The following is a 21,551-nucleotide window of genomic DNA, read 5'->3' as shown; positions in this document are numbered from 1 at the left end:
AAAGGTATTTAGGTGCCTAACTCCCATTGAGTATCTGGGTTTAAGTGACTTTTCCCAAAGTCATAGAGGAATTGGTTTCCATTTACTGAGCTAATACTAGGGGTGGAGCATGATGGTGTCCATAGGAGTCTAATATGAGTAAACCAGGTTCCTGCAACTTTTTCTTAATGTATTTGCATTCATATGTGGCTCTGAGGATGACAGAAGTTGATTACTGAGGGTATTAGCTTACATGTAACTACAGGAGTTCAGTAATGTATCCCGTAAGAGTTAAAGGGACAAAAACAACCATTTGTCCCATAGCTGCAGAGGTAATACAATTGCTAGTCTGCAGCTGGAATCTTATTGCACTTATGTCTGCTATGCATTTGTCTTTTACAGTCTGTCAATATTATGGAACGGACATTGCAGAAATATGGAAGCTATGAAAAGTTTGAGCAGGCTACTGGAGGCAGCCTGCTACCAAAAAGTCGCATTTGGAATCATGTCAGGAAATACATGGTGAAAGAAGGCTGCCTTGGTGAGGTAGGATGCACACAGGGTCAATGAAAAAAGCTTCCCCTTTAATCACAAAATCAGAAATTAGAGATAGAAAAGACCTATAAGATTATCTAGTAGTGCATCCCTTGTCAATATAGACTTGCTCCTTACATTATATTTTCTAATGGGTTTGTCCATTCTAGTTTTAAATGATCTAAACAATGTGGCTTCCAACTACTTCTCTTGGGAGATTATTCCACAATGTAATAGATCTCATCAGGAAGTTTTCCTGCTACTTGAATTATGTGTTCCCATTCTTAATTTCATTCTATTACTTGGAGGTGTACCTGAAATAACAACTCTCCTTCCTTATCCCTTCAGTTACTTGTAGAGTAGCACATCCCCATTTAGTCACTTATGTGTATGTCTGCCTCAACCTGCGCTGGGTTTTTCTAATGCTGTATCACACTACAAACTCCTCTAATTTGCAGTCATCTTATATTGCAAAGCTTTTTTTTTTTGCTGCTTCCTATATTTCTTGTTCCTGTTGTATACATTTATGCTGAATTAGGTTTAAATAGGAGAGCTATGCTGGATTTTGAATTTTACCGGGTAGACCTCATTGGTTTGTCTAGTCTTACCTGAATGTCAGGAATGAATATTACACACACACCCGGTGAAATTTACTCCTGTGGAAAGAGTCCACACAAGGACTGTGTACCACTTAATCCACTAGAATAGGATTTAAGTATTAAGTGGCCCATTAAGCATCATAGTGCAGCAAGATAGTACACTAAACCTTCCCACTTCTGTAGGTGACCTTTAAAGATTTGAAATGAATTTTTTTAAAATAAATCTTAGTTTCAATATATTTTTAAGTGTGTGTGTGTGTGTGTGTATATATATATATATATATATAATAATTTTAAAAAAACCCTGACAAATAGGTACTTAAATTGACTGTGTATATAAATTCAGTCAATTTAAGTACCTATTTGTCAGGTGTTTTTTTTTAATTTACCTTCTCTTGCTACTAGTAATATGCAAGGTTCCAATAAATGACTTAAAAGAGAGTTATTTTCTCTTTTCTCTTTTCTCAGTTTGTTAACTTAGTGCATTTGACCGCACTTTTTGTTCAGTCAGTTTCACTGTTTCCCCTCTAGGACAGTTAGGTTCCAGTTCTGCCATCTGATTTGCATGTCTGAACCCTTATGTTCATGCGAAGTCCCCACTGAAGTCCATGATGCTTCACACAGGCACAGGGGAACAGAACCTTTCTAGAGACACAAAAACTTATTTGCGTCTTGTTGGGAAGAGCCTTGAGAGGCATATGACTGAGTCCACTTAGAAGACTGTGGGAGTGAGAGGGAGAATAGAAGCGGCAAAAAGCAGGAAAGGAAAAGAACTCTTTTAAGCCTCAAGCCTTTCTTTCTCCTCAGATTGTAGTTCATCTCACTGAGGACCTGCTTTCTCGTGCCTCAATGACAGTGGTGAATGGCCGCCCAACTCTGACTATCAATGTTTCCACTGCACGTGAGCACTGGCTAGAAGGGATGCTGAGGCACGAAATAGGTATGGACACATGTTTTGAATTCTTCATGCCAGAGAGACTACATGCATTCTTATTTATTATTTGTTTTCAGTAACACTGACAATGTCCTAGGCGTTGTACAAACCCAAAAGAATTTCTGGCCCCTGCTGCGTAGATGTGGTAAAGCATAAGAAAGGACTATTTATAATTGTAGTATACAGTAGAACTAAAACACCCGACTAGTACCTTGAGAGATGTAGATGTGAGAAATGTTGCCAGTGAACCCCAAATCTGTGCAAGTCCCCCCTGGTTTTGAGTTATCGGGGGAGAGGATGAGCGAACAAACAACACAACATATGTGTAGTAGTCATATTGTTTAATGCACTGCTGGAAGGCACTCAGACACTACAGTGATGAGCATTGTATAAAAACCTCTATAACATAGAATACAGTAATTACAAACATTTAGCCCAGGATAATAAAAAGTTTCTCAAACTTTTTCTAGGTTTTGGGTGAACCTGCCCCAGTATACCAGACCAAACCCAGATGAAATCCAATTGCTTTGACCAAGTTACTCTTTTAGGATTTATGCCTGTGAATGCCCTGCACCACCGTTATAACTACCCTCTGGTTACAGGGCAATAGCCTCCTCTACAGCTGCAGTAATGCTCTATGATCAGCCTTAAGGAGACAGGAATACTCATGCATGTTGAATCTTCCCTCCTCTGTTCTCCCCACTTCCCATCCACAGCAAGGCTTTGTCTACACTAGAGAAATGTTGGTGGGTTGTGCACTTCTGAAAAATCTCCCTGCAGGGATTTAGGCGCACAAAGTTCCAGTGATGTTCAATGGGACGTGTGCTCCTAAATCCCATAGGTCCTTTTGAAAATCTCTGCTGGAATCACACTTTGGACACCCTGCACTGTTGACGCTTAGATGAGTGCTATTCCACTCGTTTAATTATCATTGATTACCTTCTCCACTGTCCTCAAGGCCAAAGTTACCTCCTTTCCCAGTCCCCCATTGTCCCAATAGGTGAGAATCCTGAAGTTGGGTCCTAAACTTAGTTAGCTCCTGTGGTAGCTAATTGTACTATTATTTGAGACACTGGTTGTTACTGTTCTAAGCTCCCTGCTTCTTTCCTTTTAGGAACTCATTATTTTCGAGGTATTAACAATAACAGCCAGCCTTGGTGCAATTGGAATGGACGTAAAAAGCTTGGGTTAAAGCCAATCAACCCTACCGAGGAAGGCCTGGCGAGTATTCACAGTGTCCTGTTCCGAAAAGACCCTTTTCTATGGAGGGCTGCCCTTCTCTACTACACTGTCTATCAAGCTAGCCAAATGTCCTTCAGTCAACTCTTCCAGGATGTGGGGAGATTTGTCAAGGACCCCAACACTAGGTGGGATTATTGTGTACGAGCCAAGAGGGGGTGGACTGATACTTCCCAGCCAGGTTGGTTTCCTATGTAGTTTGAGCACATTCCATCTTCATTCTCCAAAAGCTTTGTTCAAAATAAGGGGCCTGTGCAGCTCTGTTGGCAGGTGATAGGATTTGTGCAAAGGGTTGTGGAAAAATTAAACTCCTCGTTTTCTAAAATGGATATTATGAAGTGGCAAGGATCCTTCATTTAAAACAATGATTGAGATGAAAAACAGTATTTTTTTTCAGGACTTTCAAAGTGATTTGGTAAAGGAATTTTTAAGGGATGTTAAAGGAGACACTGTCAAGACCTTTAGGTTCACAGTTTGCCCTCCCTTGTTTTTTATGCCCTGGGCAGGGCTTGTTACGATAGTGCTGCAAATTTCTGTGACCGGGGGTTTAAAAGCTGCTCAGCTCCCTGCCTTACACTGTCAGATTCCCAGCAAGCTAGTCTGCCTAACGGCCAGTGCCTTTGCTTAGTGTCTTTCACATAGGCTTAATCCTCTAGCCAATGTGTGTCAGGTAAATTTTGCAAGTCCTCGGACAAAAATATCTAAATGGCAGAAAATAAAATAATTTTGTGTACAATTACTTTTGGCAAATGCATTGCTTTGAAAAAGCCTGAAAACAATACCATGACTCTGATTCTTTTAGGCTGCTTCAGTAAGGATCAGGTATACTTGGATGGCATCCTCCAAATCCTAAGATACAGGGAGTCTATCGATTTCCACTTGCTGATGGCTCTTGGAAAGGTGAGTGGAATCAATCTCCGAACAGAAGCAATAGTAGTATCATTTTAATAAGCGCTTTCCTAAATAATCATTAAGTTGCATGAACATTACAGGATCACTTTCTGTAGGTGTTGTCTTAAAATGTGCTGGTGCCCTTTGCATCACCTTGATCTTGAATCTTCACTGTCTGTAAAATCAGACATCACTGTACATTATAGTATAGAGACACCACCAACTTGAAATATAGTCAATTTCAAAGAGTAAGTTAGAAGTACTTTCAGGACCTACACCTTCCTGTCAGGTTTCTACCACCTTATACCTTCCTGTTTGTGGTTTTACAGTCACATTTCTCTGTTTTTTAAAAAATGTTTTTCTCCTCCCTGTTTGCATGGGCCTTTTGCACCTCAACAACTGGAGCAATGGGCAGACTTTACACAAAGTCCTGCCAATCTACAAAGTACACAAATGAAATAAAAAATAAATAATGTCTCTCTCTCTCTCAAAATCATTTTTATCTTAGGTGTTTGTAACAATGGCAGGTAATGTATTTGCAGACAGAAGTGTGATTTTATGTCAGTGGGTTTCCTGTAGCCCAGTTGTAGCGTTAACTGCACAGACAGGGAAGTAGCCACCAATGTGGGATTTGACTTTCAGATGAGAGTAGGAAGTGTGATCTGGTATTTGAAGAAGGACACAGGGTCAGGAATCCTGGGCTCTGCTCCCAACTTCGCAAGTCACTTAACATCTCTGGGTATGTCTACACTCCAGCTGGGAGCAAGTCTCCCATCCTGGCTAGACAGACTTGTACTAGCAGGGTTCAAGCTACCGTGCTAAAAATGTTGCAGCACCAATGGAAACTTGGGCTCTTAACCCCACCCAACTGCCTGGGTGTGAGCTGTGGGGGATAGCCTGAGTCTCTGCTGGTGCCACAGCACCCACACAGCTATTTTTAGTTCATTAGCTCACATAAAGCTAGCGTAGGTCAGTCTACCTGGGCTAGAAGGCTCACTTCCAGCTGCAGTGTAGACATAACCTCTGTGTCTCAGTATGCTCATCTATGAATGGATGCTATTATTACTGGTACACCTCTACCCCGATATAACGTGACCCGATATAACACGAATTCGGATATAACGCGGTAAAGCAGTGCTCCAGGGGGGCAGGTCTGCGCACTCCGGTGGATCAAAGCAAGTTCGCTATAACGCAGTTTCACCTATAACGCAGTAAGATTTTTTGGCTCCCAAGGACAGCGTTATATCGATGTAGAGGTGTATTATAATAGCATCTAGAGCCCCAGCCACATTCAGGACCTGCCTGGCCTCCTGGTCAGAGCTCAGGTTGCTAGCCCAAGTGTCTGGCCATGCAGCAACGTCCGCACTGCTATGTTTAGCATGCTAGCATGAATCTGTCTACTTTGTCTGGGAGGCCCAATGCGTTGGCTCTTTGGGTGTCAGCTGAGGGGGAATTACATGAAAAAAATGTAGAAATTGTCTCAATGTACAAGTTTTGCCGAAACCACTAAAATAGACTTTCCCAAAAAATCTACTGAGTTCTACGTTAAGCAAAGTTCTCTGCAAATAAGGTTCCCTTCTCTTAGCTGCTGCTAGCCATGTGATCCATTATCTGGACCCCGCAGTAGTGGGGCACACTGGTAATATTTCCATGTAATGGTTTCACCACGGCTTCAGTAATAACCACTGGCAGGCTTCTTGCTGTGCACTTGAAAACTTAATTTGATGTTACCTCATTCTCTACATAGCTCCAGGAAAGCTAGAACAAGTTCCCCATATTTGAAGGGTCTGGAAATGTCAGGGGCTGATGTCTAGGAGAGCCAGTGAAAGACCTTGGTCTACCCAAGGCCTTTGCTCCATTTTAGAAGCCTGGTCAGGAACATGTGACTCAGGACATAAATTGCTTCCTGCCCTCTAGAGAAAATTATAGGGAAGTACTTTATTTATATGGAGAGAAAGCAGATGTGGTTAATATACAACAAATAAGGAAACTATAACAGAGAAGTCATTGACATACAGATGTTACCAAGTAGTTTGGCTTTCTTGTTTGCAAACCATTTCAGAAATACACAATGGGCCTAATCCAATGCAGTTACATTTGGTCCATATAATATTAAGCTATATAAATAATGTGTCACATTGGGTGGACATGTGACAAATGGACTTTATTTATAGGTGACAGTGGTAGCGATATCTATAGTTAAGGTTATCTAACATTTTCCATGATAAGAATCTATTTTCAGTTGTTTCTAACTGCTGAATCTTACCATTTGGGCTAAAATTGTCCACAGTGAGTGTCTGCCTTAGAAACTTTCTCAAAAAAGTCAGCCTATCAAAACAGGTCAGCTGTTAGGTTAGGGGAAAATATGTTGTTTTGCCCATATTAAAAAATTCTTACAGCTGCCGTGCTTCCATGCTTTGGAGCAGAGATGTGAAATTTGAGAGGAAGTCACTCTGGTATCAAGGATGTGCTTTTTGATGTCCTCGTGATTTCCCTGTTAAGTTATAAGCCTCTGGGGAAAAAAAAAAAATCACAGTTCACACATACTCAATAGATGCATTTTAGAGGCTGGTAGCATTATTTTCTGACGGTTCCTTCTATGCTGGACTTCTTCAATCCCCAGAGTTCCTGTCTGCCAGCCGAACTGAGCATGCGCCATCCCTGCAGAGTATTGCCAACCCTCAGCGTTTAAAAAAAAGAAAATCACAAGTCAAGCCCCTCAAAAATCATGACATTGGTTTAAAAATTATGAGATTTTTAAAATAATAAATTTTGATCCTTCTGGTGTTGGATCATTTAAGGTTCATAGTTTCATGGTTTTCTTTGGAAACATGAGGACTAGAAACTTACTTTTTTATTTTAATGAAATCTGAGATGTTTCAGGTAATAAGCTGACTCCAGTAGCTGGGTCTTTAAAATAATCAAATTGTGGGTATTGGCAAGGCTGCAGCTGAGCATGCTCTGTCATAGCGCTGCTGGGGCTGACAAGGACTTTTTCCTGCAATCACTTCTTCTGGTTGCCAGGGGCCACTGTGGCATCAGGCACTGGAACTGAGAGCAGGGGGACTATTTTCCCTTTGCACTCTCAGTGTTCCGCTTACCGGCACCCAGGCAACAAAGAAGAGTTGGAGGATGTAGACTAGCTTGAATGGAAAGGAGTGAGGGAAAATTGGGGAGATAAGCAGAGCGGGGTAGGAATGGGGCATTGGGGTGGACAGGGGCAGCAAGATCTATAACCATTTTGAACACACTCCCCTTCAGAATCTAGACTTGAACCCAGGAGTCCTGAGTTCAGCATTCCTTTGCTGTCAGCAAATAGGTGTGAAACCCACAAGCAAACTGTGGCCCAGACCATCGAAGATATTTAGGCTCCCACATTTCATTGATTCCAGTGGAAGTTAGGCCCAGATTCTCAAAATTATTTAGGCTCCTATGTGTCTAGTGGCTGGTCCACATAGAGGATAATAGCCGACTACTGCTACCACATACTCCATTAAAGTGGTGAAAATCTGGGCTGTGGATCCAAAGGTCCCATGCCAATGATCCATGTGATTCTATATGATCTAAATTCTGATTTTGCAGTTTGGTTTTATTCAAATGTTAGGAAATTACATAGAATAAAAACTACATTAAAAGAACAATAAGGTTTCAAAATCAAGTGCTCAAAAAAGTTAGGAGCTGCCAGAATTAAGGTTTCCTGTGCAACCTTAATTCTACCTCCTTGTTTGCATGCATTCAGATACAATTACATAATCATATACTATTTTTCTCACAGGACCCAGCCTCATTCAGTGCACAGGATGGGTTAGGCTCAGGGAATGAAGGGAGTTGGTGTATGTGTGAAGCTGTAGTGTGCCTGGAGGACCCCTCCCTCATTTGCTGCAGAAGTTGGAAGGTGTGTAATGAATGAGGCAGGGGGTTGCAGGAAAAGAAAGGAGAGTCTCGTGGTTAAGGCAGCTGAATGCTACCCTGGAGAATTGGATTCTATCCCTGTCTGTGCCATAGAACTCATATGTGATGCTAGGCAAGTCTTTTAAACCAACCTTTTTATACACGGTCACTAACTGTGTGTTCCTCATTTTCTGGGTGCCCAACTAGAGATCCTGAGGTCTGATTTGCAGAAGAACTGAGCACTTCCAGCTACAAATGAAGTCAGTGGAAGCTGTGCTTTGAACATATAAACTGCTATAAAAATGCTAAGTACTCTGAAAAAAAAAATCAAGCACTAAATTCCTCAAATTGGGCACCAAAAATTAGTCAACATGTTTGACAATTTTGGCGTTAATCTCTGTGCCTTTTCTCCATCTGCAAAATGGCAATAATACCACCTTATGTCACAGGGATATTATGAAGATAAATTCATGATTGTTTGTGAAACACTGAGATATGACATTGATTAAATGTAATAGAAAAGCCCATGAGGAAATTAATAATTTTGTGTTGGTGCAGGATTTAAATGGTATGCAATAAATATAGCCTGCGGCTACTAGACATTGAATGAGGAGGAGGATTAAAAGAAATATTGAATAAATAAGCACTGTCCATCCTGTGCACTGAATGAGGCAGGGGTCCTGTGGAAAACATAGCATGGAATCATGCAACTAGACTGTATCATAATGTATGTACACAAAAGGACCAAAGTACAGTTACACAGACACCCTTCTTTGGCATTTGCAACTTTAGTGTTCTTTTAACGTGGGTTTTTAATGTAATTTTAATACATTTTGTTATATGTATCTTTTACAAGAAAACTAAGACTGAGGCTATTCTTAGAAAGTCAAATTCCGCCATCAGACATGAACAGAAGGCTCCCACTGGAATTTGACGTATGGTAAAGAAGTGTTATGATGAGACCAACTTAAAAAAAGAAGAGGAGGATTTGGATGTTCCAAAAAGAATATTAAGCTTTGCTGAAAGAGCTTGAAAAAATAAAGGATCCAATCATAATGAAGATTTCCATCCACTTGGGAAATTCTCTCTGCAAATCAGAAAATGTTCTCATGGCTTAGTGCAGCAAATGTCCTGATTATTCTGGGCAGATGACAGATCACAAGATGTGCATTTTCCTCTGGCATATTTCTACCATGGATACAAGTTCTGTGTGGGTCCAAAATGGGATAACTACTTTTTATATTTTATTAATAAATTAATAGGTCTGTAAAATCAATCCCTGATTTATCATGGGAATGTGTTTAGTGTAGTGCTCATTAAGGAGTTTCTATGTCTTCTTCCCTTACCCCAGTGCTAAAAGCCTCGTCAATCCCAGGAAAAGTCCTGTCTTTTGCTACTTCTCATTTTACTTGGCATTTTGAAGACAGCAGTGTGTAGGAATTCATAGAGTAAGACTAATGTGCTGGTGCAAGCTGCTTGGCCTGCCCAGAGGGGAGAAACAGATGAAAGAGGCTGAAGCCTGGAGAGAAATAATATTGAGAAGGAGCCATTTTAGAGATTTGCAGTGGTTTAGCTAGGAATTAAATCTTGGAATCCTCACAGCCCAGAACGTGATAATCATGTACAAATAAAGCTAGACAATAGAAACCGAGCTCATAGCTTGCACATAATTCCTAAATGCATCAAATCAGATAATTTTTAAAGTCAGAATGTAAAATGTGACTAATACACATTTTTGGAAAGCAATTGGACGAGCATGATGGAAAAATCAGCTTAAAAAAATCAACTTTTTTACCCAGTATAATAGGTTTGCTTGCACACAGTGGTGGAAGTAGCCTATTAAGGGAGATCTATGTGGTGAGTCATATCTTTCCCTCCTAAAATGTTGCCAAATACCATATTTAGTGATGGCAGCTGGGGGAAATGCAGCTTGACTGAGGCATAATTTGAGCACAGCTATTGAGCACCTGGGTAGATGCAGGTCAGATAGGAATCTGACCTTTTGTAAGAAACAAAAATTCATTGTCCTGTGGAGGGAGGAGGTTGAAATTTGAAGGCCAGGTGCTGAAAGGGCGGTTTCATAGAGCGGCCCTGCCTTGAGCGCTCTTCAGTGGGAGGCCACTGCATGACAGGTGCGCCTGCTTCAATCTCCTTCCTTCGGAGTCCCCAGTAATTCCACACAAGCTTTCTTGACTCACTGATACCCTCCTGGGGGGGCAGGATATTGCCAAAACATAGTTTCAAATCATAACATGGTCCATTTCTCACAGCCAGTGTGTGTAGTCTGTAAAATCCCACATCCTTGGGTCCACCGACATAGCACATACCACGCTCCAGCATCTTCACCACACCCAGGCTCTTCCTGGATCCTCTCCAGCCCTTTTACTAGGACAGCCATCCCAGCCCTTCCAGCTGAAGTGCAACCCTGCTCTTCCCAGGTGGGATCCCCCACAGCCTCTTTGCTGAGAGTTCATCCTCACATAGGGAACATCCCTAATACCCACTTGGCCCTGAGCCCTCTGGCTTGGGAAGACCAGCCAGCAAACCCTTCTTTCTCCCCTGTCTTTAGCCTTCCCCCAGGAACAACCTAAAGCTTCCTTCAGGGACCTCTCAATCTCCTGGTCTCTTGCAGCTCTCACCTACTGATTTCCTGTCTCTCAGGGTTCATCTACATGGCAGTAAAATAACTGCAGCTTGGCCGTGGCTGGGCTGGCTCAGCTGACTTGGGCTTGCTGGGCTCAGGCTGTGGGACTAAAAATTGCAGTGTAGATGTTCAGGCTTTGGCTGGATCCCAGGCTCTGAAACCCCACAAAGGGGATGGATCTCAGAACCCAGGCTCCTGTCTGAGCCTGAATGTCTACACTGCAGTTTTTAGCCCCACAGCCCAAGCTCTGTGAGCCTGAGCCAATTGACCCAGGCTGTGAGACTTGGCGCTGCAGGTTTTTTATTGCGGCATAGCTGTACCCTCAGGCTGTCGGGCACCTCTCACCTACTTCTTTCCTGACTGGACCCTCTCAGGCCCAAGGCCTTCACTTAACTCATGTGGGAGGTAGCTGATGAACCACATGTGCACTAGACACCACTTCCTCTTAAAAGGGGCCAGTCAACTTGTGACATCTTGTAGGCCTCTAACCTCAGCCATCCTACCTTGTACACAGCAGTGCTCAGGGCCGTGTCCCCAGCGTGAGGGGAAAGATTCCATTCCCTGCCACTTTCCACATAGCTTCCCGGCACACAGCCAATTAACTTGAGTTAGGGTTTGGCTTTTAGATGTTTCTATATTTACACTAGTCAGGCTGTAATGTAGCTCTTCCCTTTTTGTGGTCCTCTTAAACAGTAAGTCTCCCATTTGACCTGGATTAGCCTGTGCTTGTTCTCCTTTTATCACGATTTATTTTTCCACTGTAGCTCAGAAGACATATCTGTGCACAAACAGGTGCCTTTCCCAACCCGCTCTACAAACAGTCTGCACACTATATGAAGTCCAATCTCACCCCTTTCCTGGAGTGTGGAGCTGTTAAGTAACGACAACAAGATAACGTAAGAGCAGTTCCGCAGACTTGGCTGCTCCTAGTCTTCCTCCAGACTGCTCAGTCTAAACCCTCTTTCCACCCCACCCCCTTACGTATAGATGGATTAACAAGCCACCTGCCTCAGGGAGTCAGCAGAACTATAACTCTTTTCCCAATCTGCTATATCACTGCCAGCCTGTTCCACTGTGATTAAAGCTGTATCCTAGAGAAGCTACATTTCTTTCCATCCCTGCAATAGCATAGGGGAGAATTGTGGGGGTGGGAGAAATCTATGCAATATTACAAAGCTCTCTGGCCACCCTGCCACATTTTGTAAAAACAAATGATACGTACTTTATTTGTTCCTTATTTAAAAATGAATCAAAGAAGCTCTAGCTGAAATCCCTTGTTGCAGAAACATTTTCATTTCTAAGGTTGCTTTAATTTTACAAAGACAGTTTTTTTTAACTTAGTAACTGCACATGCTCGATGAGTAGGGCCCTACCAAATTCATAGCCATGAAAAATGTCACAGACCATGAATCTGGTCTTTTGTGTACTTTTAACCTATACTATACAGATTTCATGGGGGAGACCAGCATTTCTCAAATTGAGGGTCCTGACCCAAAAGGGAGTTGCAAAGGGGTTGCAAGATTATTTTGGGGGAGGGAGGTCACGGTATTGCCACCCTTACTTCTCTGCTGCCTTCAGTGCTGGGTGGCTGGAGAGCGGCAGCTGTTAGCCGGCGCCCAGCTCTGAAGGCAGCGGCCCGCCAGCAGCAACACAGAAGTAACAGTGGTAATACAATACCACGCCACCCTTACTTCTGCGCTGCTGCCTTCAGAGCTGGGCGGCCAAAGAGTGGCAGCTGCTGACTGAGGGCTCAGCTCTGCAGGCAGCAGGAGAGAAGTAAGGGTGGCAATACCATACCATGCCATCCTTACATTTGCGCTGCTGCTGGCAGTGGCTCTGCCTTCAGAGCTGGGCTCCTGGCCAGCAGCCACCGCTTTCCAGCTGCCCAACTCTGAAGGCAGCACCACTGCCAGCAGCAGCGCAAAAGCAAGGGTAGCAGTACTGCAATTCTCCGCCCCCCCCTACAACCTTGCAACCACCCCACAATTCCTTTTTGGGTCAGACCCCTACAATTACAACACCGTGACATTTCAGATTTAAATAGCTGAAATCATGAAATTTACAATTTTTAAAATCCTATGACCGTGAAATTGTCCAAAATGGACCGTGAATTTGGTAGGGCCCTATCGATTAGCAAAGAGAAGCAGGTAGTTGTATAGGGTGCGATCTTGCAAAAGTGCTCATGAGAGCATTCCCCGTCCCGATGCAGGAGCAGAGCAGGATTACAGCCTTGTACTTAAGAGACTTCTAGGGAAGAGGATCTGGCACAAAAGCCTCAGAGAAATGTGGCGTGCCAGTTAGTAGAAACATCCATGCCTCAGGCCCGCCTGTGGCACAACAGTGCAGGGGCAATCATGCTGGACATTGCCCCAATGGCTCTTGTAGCTAACACCCGAGCCAGCACCCCTCCACTCTTCCTCCCTGCACGATTCAGACACAGTGCTGCCAGCGCTCACAATTTTATCATGAGTCTTGGGATACTTGGGATTTTTCTTAAAGCCCCAGCTCCTGGAGTGTAGTAATTATGTCAGAATCTTAGCTGCCATTAAAAAAGTAACTATATAGTCTGTATGGTAGCGGAGAAATGCTTGAAAATGATCCACCTGCACTCTGAAGGCTCAGAAAATAGACCCATCATTTATTATTTTTGTAACAATCTCACGATTGTTGAGACCTTACTCACTGTTTTGGAATGCTTAGATTGCCAATACTGCAATCATCATTTGTAACAAGTTACTTACTAATTGGGTTGCCACCTATGCAAGTTTTCCCAGTATCATTCCTTTTTGGAGATACTGATTTCCTAGGACAGCTAAGTACACCCTGCCAGCTGTCCAGTTTTATGGGACCCAAATCACCCTGTATGTCCCAGATTTTTGTAACTCAGAGGTGGAGTCATTCTTGTACTAGAATGACACGTTTTTATTTTGCTCCGCACAAGCACAAATGAATTATTGGGGGTGAAACTAAAGCTTTGGAAGCTTGGGTCATGTTAGCACTCACAGTTTGGCTGCTTCCCCAAAACTTCTATGAACCATACAAGGACTCCTCCCATCCCTGCAGTCTCCATACATCCACAGAGCCTTTTCATTTCTCCTTCTAGTTTCCCAAACCTTGGCCACAACAGCCCCCCCTTCCCTCCTCACATCTCCCGTCGGGTCTGCCGCTTCCCTTGCATGTGAATATGTCTAAGACCAGATTTTCCATTCCTAAGAGGCCTGCAACAGCCCTGATCCTTCATGTCCGCAGGCTCATTCTGTCTTTCACATCTTGCTCACATGGTGGCTTCTGTGTCAGAGGGCCCCTGCCCCAATTGCACTGTGCAGCTCTGTCAGGAAAGCCCCAGAGCACATAAGGTTTGCAAGGAGAAATCAGCCCCAGTGTAAGAAACTGGATGTCTGCTGGCACGTACAACAGGAACGTCAAAAAAGAAGAAGAAAGGCCATCCTTGTGGATGGGAAGAAAATCCGTTTTTCCAGACTAGTTCATTCATCCTTAACAGCCACCAATCCTGCTCCCATTGACGTCACTAAGACCTGGTCTACGCTACAGAGTAAGTAGACTGTGTAAGCGTCTACACTACCATGTTCCTCCTGCTGATTTAACTCACCCGCTACACCGACCTAACAACTCCATCTCTGCTAGAGGCGTAGCACTTAACTAGATCGACCTAAGTTGACGCAGTGTCCGTGTAGACACTGCATTACTTACATTGTCTGCTGCTGCCTTTGACAGCTGTCAGCCCTGGGGCGGTGGGGCTCCGGCTGTCAGTGCCCCCAAATGCCCCACTTAAGTTGGTGCAAGCGTTCCTGATGAGGACATGCACCGCCGACAGAAGAAGCATAATGTGGACACCAGTGGTCGATTTAATTACTGTAGTGGCTTTACATTGACCTAACTTAAGTCGACTTAATTTTGTAGTGTAGACATGCCCTGAGAGTCTGTTCATTGACTTCAGTGGAAGCAGAACCAGGCCTCCTTTGACAGGATGTAGTAATTCCCCGGGATCATGTTCTAATGCACACCTTACTGGACCACGCATAAAACCAGACTCTACTATCACCTCGAGAGAAGGATTCTGACAAGCTGCTTTAAAACCCCTGTGCCCTGGAATTCTTTTGTCATCTATGAGAGGGGAATGAAATTGTGTGTTTTAGACATGTCAATTTGCAAAATGGGTACAGCTTTGACTTAACCCCCTGTCCTCTCCTCTAGGTCTCTTACGAGGATGTGGATCGCTTGAAGGAATTTGCGGTGATCGAGAACATGAGAGTACCACACTTCTTGCAGGACCATGTCAGATACATGGAACACTTGGAAAAGATCATGGAGGTGAATGAGCTGACTGACCAAGAGCTCCAGGATCTCATAGTGTAACAGTCAGTCAGTCTCTTTTACCGGAAATCTGTTCTGTATGCAGCCGGTTATACAGAACTGGACTTCACCACAGCTTGCAAAACTAGAATGTTTTGTTTTCTGGCAAAAATCTAGACTATTTAGATTTGTTAATTTTTTAAAAAAAAAAGAAAAAATACAAACCTCAGACTATCGATTCAGAAATGTTTCTTTGAAAAAGGGTTCTTTGAGATTCTTTCCTCACTCCCATCATATATATTGGAGGGGTTTTTTCAAGGGTTTGTGCCTCTTCCAAATTAAATTATGGATTGAACATAGGCACATCATTTAGAATTTCCCTTGTAACTGGTCAGTCCCATTGTCCCTTAAATGTTCTGTACACTGAGCAGGATCGTTTGAAATGTCTTGCTTTTATGATATACTGCTTTTTATTCTTTCTATTTATTCTGTGTTTTGTAATTTTCCCCCTTGGCTCACTCGCATTGGCCTCATTTCTGGTCACGGCCTTCACAACAACCCCCCCACAGCAGCAAAATTGTGGAACTACTACTGACTATGCCACCATCTTCTTAACTCTACCCCATTGTATACTGCTTCCCTCCTTGTAAGATCACAATGCGCAGACACGCTCCCTTGCACAACAGTATTGTAGTTTGGACATGCGAGAAAGAGGTGATTTCCACACCTCATGTTTCAAATAGCAGCAGTTAGGGTTACTGTGTAAATGGCTGTAAACAGACTAGAAAGTTGCCCTCCTCCTCCCAAGAGGAGTTGTGCTGTTGCAGCATTGAATATATTGAATATATGCCTTTCACTGAAGTGACAGTCCTCCTCTGGCTTGTACAGTACAGGTTTCAAGAGGATGAGCTGCAGGAAAGGGCCTTTTTTTGCCCTTGAAGACCCATTTAGCATGTTTAGCAAATGGAATGTGTTAGTGGTTTGGAAGAAGGACTGGGCTGAACTGAGTTTTCAGATTAAAGTACGTAATGAATCCAGATACGGGGCCATATTTCATTTCAAAAAGCAAAAGCACCCCTTCGCTCTAGCGCCTGAACCCTGTGTGGGTTTGGTTACTTGGAGTGATTTCAGTCCTACTTTTTGCTGCCAGGAGCTCTGCCCTCATAGCGCTCATTGCAGGATTGGGAACTTTAATTGGCAGGGGACAAAATTCACAAGTGCCCTATTCCAATATTCAAAGCAACTGAAGAGTTCTGGCACATCTGAAGCATCCTGAGCTCTGTTTTAAATGTGGGTGCAAAACAAGTAGCGAAAGCACATAATTGTAGGGCCATCTATTCAAACTAATAACTTAGGCAAGGCAAGAGGGTTGTTCACTACAGAGACCAAATTTTCTGAGTCCAGAGTATTAGGAAAGCGCTAATAGTGGCTCCCTAGCACATGCTGAATCAAGCTTTGCACCTAAAGAGTCCCAGACTCACAACTCCTTCCCTTGCGCCTATGGGGAGTGGGGACAGGAGCTCCGTACTGCAGCTGTGAAAACGATTCAGCTTGCTTCCCCACCCTCCCATCGGCTCAGCTGGTCAGTATGTTGTCGGATGGGGGAAGAGAATTGGAGCCAAAGTTCCACTCGCCTGCTTTGCAGAGGGAATACTGGCCACAATCTTCCCCTCCTCACGTACAGCAGGAGCTGCCTGCAATATGGGGGTAGGGAGGTCTGACTCCCCGGTATGGCTGCATCTGGCTGAATGACAATCCAGCCCCTGGCATCGAGTTGTGTGGAACTTAGTGGCTTTTGATTAAGGAATGGAATAACTCCCAAAGCCTCTGACTTTACACCAAGTACAATAGTGTCCATTCCAGATGGAAAGTTTAAACAACACATTTTGTGACCAGTGAGAGGAAAAGAAATCTCACCTAGCCTAGAGGTTTTGAAGTTTTTGAATAACCCATCAAACCAGCTGCCTTTAAAGTACTATCACATGTGTGTGCTGTGGTGGCTGCCTGCTTGAAAAAAAAAGAAAAGAAAAAGAAAAACATTTGAGCTGCTCCAGGAATTCAATGAGCAAATTTGCTAATCTGTTTTACAAAGCATGGACCAAGAACACCTCACAGTAGCCTTAATTTTGTATTGTTTAACAGCTTCAAACTCTTTTAATCTCTGCATTCTAGTGGGTGAATCTTCCCCTCTGGCCCCAAAATATCAGTCTTAGCCTTGCCTGCCTAGCTGTGTTTCAAAGCCCTTCAGGCGAACTGGGGAGCTGCTGTACGATTGCATCAAACTGGTGGAAATATTTGCACGGCCGTACCCAGTAATGCACCCAGACATTCAGAATGCGTCAGCTCAGCTATTTTGCTGCGAGCAGCAGAAGTGCAGATCAGACTTTTCACATGCCAAAGGTTGAATGTGAAGATTCCAGGTAAAATCCATCCTTGGGGGTAAATGGATTGAGGCCTGTGGAATTACACCAGGGATGAATTTGGCCCACTGTGTTGAAGCAGAGGTACATATGTCCCATTCTTTGTGAAAGGGCCATAAGTTAGAGGTGAACTTTTCTTAAGTGAAATAACTCCTGCATTTCTCCAATCGCTTCTGTAGTAAATACAAACATATGCTTAAGCAACCCAATATAGTCATGAGAATAGTCTTGAATATTATATTTACAATAATGGAGTCACTGAAAACATTACGTTTATGTGTAATTATTGTTACAGAATATGATAGTTACCGCCCCTTAACTGCCTGCTGATACTCCATTACTGCTCTGTGGGTTTGCTGATGTAAACTCCAGGGGCTTATTTTTCTTCTTTAAAAGACCTGGGGTTTATTTTCCCTACAGAAGTTGCTCCCATTCCACTTCTACCATTCTCCATTTTGCGAATAGGTGTACTCCAGGACAAGCTTAGATTCTGGAAGCATCAGCATGGATGTGTCAGCATAACAATAGTACTGTAGCAGGCACAAATGTCAACCTCTATTTCTCAGCTTGTCCTGCCTCCTTTGTAACAGTGTTTCAGATTTGTAATGGTAGTTTTGTAAACTTTTTGAAATTTTTATTGTGATGGACCTTGTTATTGTCATAGTATTGAAGTTCTGTAATAAAGTATGTGGATGATAACTGCATAGAAACTCACATCATCAGAAAGTCTCACAATGTCTCTAATGTGAAAACAGTCTTCTGATCTTAAACACTTATTAAAGTTGAAAAGTGAAGAATATCACCAGTGTCCCACATGCCCTTCCTTCTCTCTCTCCTCCCTCCCCTTTCACACTCAGAGCCTGATCTCCATCAGAAAAGTCACGCCTCTAACTTAAAATCACTTTTAAGGCCTTTAGATGCAAAAAATTTGCAAATGTAAACACACAAGTTAGGATATGAAAGAGTTGTTAGCTCTAGAGCAGGGGTAGGCAACCTATGGCACGTGTGCCAAAGGTGGCACGCAAGCTGATTTTCAGTGGCACTCACACTGCCCGGGTCCTGGCCACCGGTCCGGGGGACCTCTGCATTTTAATTTAATTTTAAATGAAGCTTCTTAAACGTTTTAAAAACCTTATTTACTTTACATACAATAATAGTTTAGTTATATATTATAGACTTATAGAAAAAAACCTTCTAAAAACATTAAAATGTATTACTGGCACGCAAAACCTTAAATTAGAGTGAAGAAATGAAGACTCGGCACACCACTTCTGAAAGGTTGCCGACCCCAGCGCTAGAGCAAGTCAGATTTCTTCTTTTTTTTTTTTTTTTTTTTTTTAAATGGAAAATTTTGGCAAAAATTAGTTAAAAAAAAAGTTATCATGGAAAATTTCGGCTTTTTGGCAAAAATTGAAACCCAAGATTTTTGCCAAAACTTCAGTTGCCAAATGCTGCCACTCTGTCTCATGGGAGTTGTAGCTGGGGTTTCTCATACCTCTCTCTCCTCCTCTTCTCTATACTGTACTCTCATGAAATAGCAGCGTATACGTTACCAACTCTAATTCAGTGTGATAGAACATAGATGGTGGAATGTTTCCCATTTGCTCTTAGTACCAATCTGAAATTCATTAGACATACTCCAGTGGCAAACCTATGACAAGAACATATCTTAGATCTCTTTTACAGCATTTCAGTTGTGTTGGTGCAAGTCTTCTGTTAGGAAGCTTTACAAACTATCATTCTTAATTCATAGGCAATAGCAGTGCAAACTTCACACTGCAGCACCAATGTTGCTTTGGAGGGGCCATCTCTTAGGGTGTTTTCCATGTCCATTTGATCTGTGGCGTTTCTGCCGAGAATGCCCAGAGGGTACCAATATAGCCAAGTCCAGTGGATTTCAGGATGTGGACCTTGCTCACTGGAAACTGGATGACCACAGGAATTGATTTTACGTTGATTGCCACAAGTCACCCGATGATACTAATGCCTAGATGCCTTACTACTAGGGTCCTGAGCCAGTTTTGAACCAGTAATCTGCCAAATAAAGAGGAACTCCTTTCTTTCTAGAACTTCTCTCCTCCCCCATACCTATTATATAGAGCTGGTTTGAAAATGTGCTCCCCCACGCCTCCCCTTTGAATTTTTCTGTGGAAAATTTACATGTTTTCATATTTGTTGAAAATTTCTATTGATCACAAACAAAACATTTTGGCCAAAAATGAGAGTTGTAGCGCCTCATGGGAGTTGTTTGCTCCTCATGTCCTAGTCTCCTCTATGGCCAGGATCCCCAGTTAGACTGTAGGCTTGGTCTGCATTCCCAACTTATGTCACTATAACTACGTTGCCTGGATTTTCTACACCCCTGAGCGACAGTTATACCAACCTAACTCCCGGTGTAGACAGCGCTATGTTGACAGGAGAACTTCTCCTGTTGACATAGTTACCACCTCTTGGGGAGGTGGATTAACTACACACATGAAGACACTACATACTAAGCGCTACAGCGGCGCTGTAAGTGTAGACAAGCTCACAATCTCCCCATTTGGTGAGTGCTGGAGTCCCTGGAAGATGTAGTCCAGCTATGGATCCTGGCCAGTAAAGAAGAATGGGGGACACAAGGAGCAGACTACGACACCCATGAGGCACTACAATGTCAAGATTCTAAATATTTAGACAAAAAGCCCAACACGGACACTTTTCACCAAAAATTTCATTTACTTGACTACCCAGTTTTCTCTTGAAAAAAACAGTTCTGATGGAAAATGTTTGACCAGCCCTAACATTAAACTAATTATTTTTGCAGGCAGCACTGCAGTCCCTCCCACCCCCTTTGTCAATGACAGAAACAGCTTCTCCGGCTATGCAAATAGCTTGTATGGAAAATGCCTTATACATACAGGAAATAGCTTTTAGCTGGCTGGGGTCTTGGTTCAGTAGGACTCTAAGTAGCATGCCCCCTACTGAATCAACACCACCACCACTTTCTGGAACACGTAGAGTTTGCTTCGAGAGGTCGGCAAGCCAAGTATTGAGCTGGCCGAATCCTGTTCAGCTTGTGTGAGGGGATAGCAGTCACAGAGCCAAGTGGTACAGGGGGACAGAGAGCAAGTTTAAAAATAAAAACAAAGGGCCTGATCCTCCACTCACATAAAATTGTGTAAATCAGGAGTAATTCAAATGAAGTCCGTGTGAAACTGGGGTATGTATGTGAGAGGAGAACAAGGTCCAAAGTGACATGAAGGAGGAAAGGCCTAAGGGGGCAGACTATCCCCCCACTAAGGAGCATTTACACCACACTGGACTCCTTAGCGCAGGAGTGGCCAACCTGAGTCTGAGAAGGAACCAGAATTTACCAATGTACACTGCCGAAGAGCCACAGTAATACGTCAGCAGCCCCCCAATCAGCTCCCCTACATACACCCCCGCTCCCAGCACCTCTGCCCAGCGCCTCTGCCAAAGAGCCACAGTAATACGTCAGCAGCCCCCCAATCAGCTCCCCTACACACCCCCCCGCTCCCAGCACCTCTGCCCACTGATCAGCGCCTTCCCCTCCCTTCCCCAATCAGCTGTTTCGTGATGTGCAGGAGGCCGTAGCGGGGGGGGAAAGAGAAGAGGAACGAGGGCACGGCAGGCTCAGGGGAGGGGGCAGGACCTGTGGCAGAGCCAGGGGTTGAGCAGTGAGCACTCCCTGGCACATTGGAAAGTTGGCGCCTGTAGCTCCAGCCCCGGAATTGGTGCCTATACAAGGAGCCGCATATTAACTTCTGAAGAGCCGCACATGGCTCTGGAGCCACAGGTTGGCCACCCCTGCCTTAGAGGTTGTGGAAATGGCTCTTAAGACAATACCGCCAGTGGCAGGGGGGAAGGTACACCGTGCACAGGCAGCAAAAGTGCATGCTAAGGGAGTGGCTGGAGCGCACCATGTTCCAAATGTTATGGGCAGTGGAGCAGCTATAGCCCTAGTAAGTCACAGGGATTGCTCATGCCCAGGGCTATGCTTGCCCCTCAAGCAGCACAGAATCTGGGAGGTGCAAAGATGTCTTCAAGAAAAATGCCTGGAAGAGCAAAATAAAAATAAGAAAGTGCCTCTAGCAAAAACAAAGGTC

The 21,551-nt window shown here is 43.5% G+C and overlaps 1 protein-coding gene across 1 annotated transcript in view; it reads left to right on the top strand.

Moving 5' to 3' along the window:
- The window catches only part of KIAA0895 (KIAA0895 ortholog), a 42,284-nt gene extending 24,125 nt beyond the window's left edge, over positions 1-18,159 (top strand). Inside the window, exons 3-7 of the mRNA XM_034761201.1 lie at positions 382-525; positions 1,920-2,052; positions 3,161-3,466; positions 4,088-4,185; positions 14,927-18,159. Coding sequence (XP_034617092.1) covers positions 382-525; positions 1,920-2,052; positions 3,161-3,466; positions 4,088-4,185; positions 14,927-15,088 — 843 coding nt within the window. The 3' untranslated portion in view covers positions 15,089-18,159. The remainder of the gene's footprint in view (positions 1-381; positions 526-1,919; positions 2,053-3,160; positions 3,467-4,087; positions 4,186-14,926) is intronic.
- The last annotated feature ends 3,392 nt before the right edge of the window (positions 18,160-21,551 follow it).

Source organism: Trachemys scripta, chromosome 2 (genome assembly GCF_013100865.1).
Source record: "Trachemys scripta elegans isolate TJP31775 chromosome 2, CAS_Tse_1.0, whole genome shotgun sequence".
Taxonomy (NCBI): Eukaryota; Metazoa; Chordata; order Testudines; family Emydidae; genus Trachemys; species Trachemys scripta.
The sequence above is the reverse complement of the archived record's forward strand: the minus strand, read 5'-3'. Positions and strand labels throughout refer to the sequence as shown.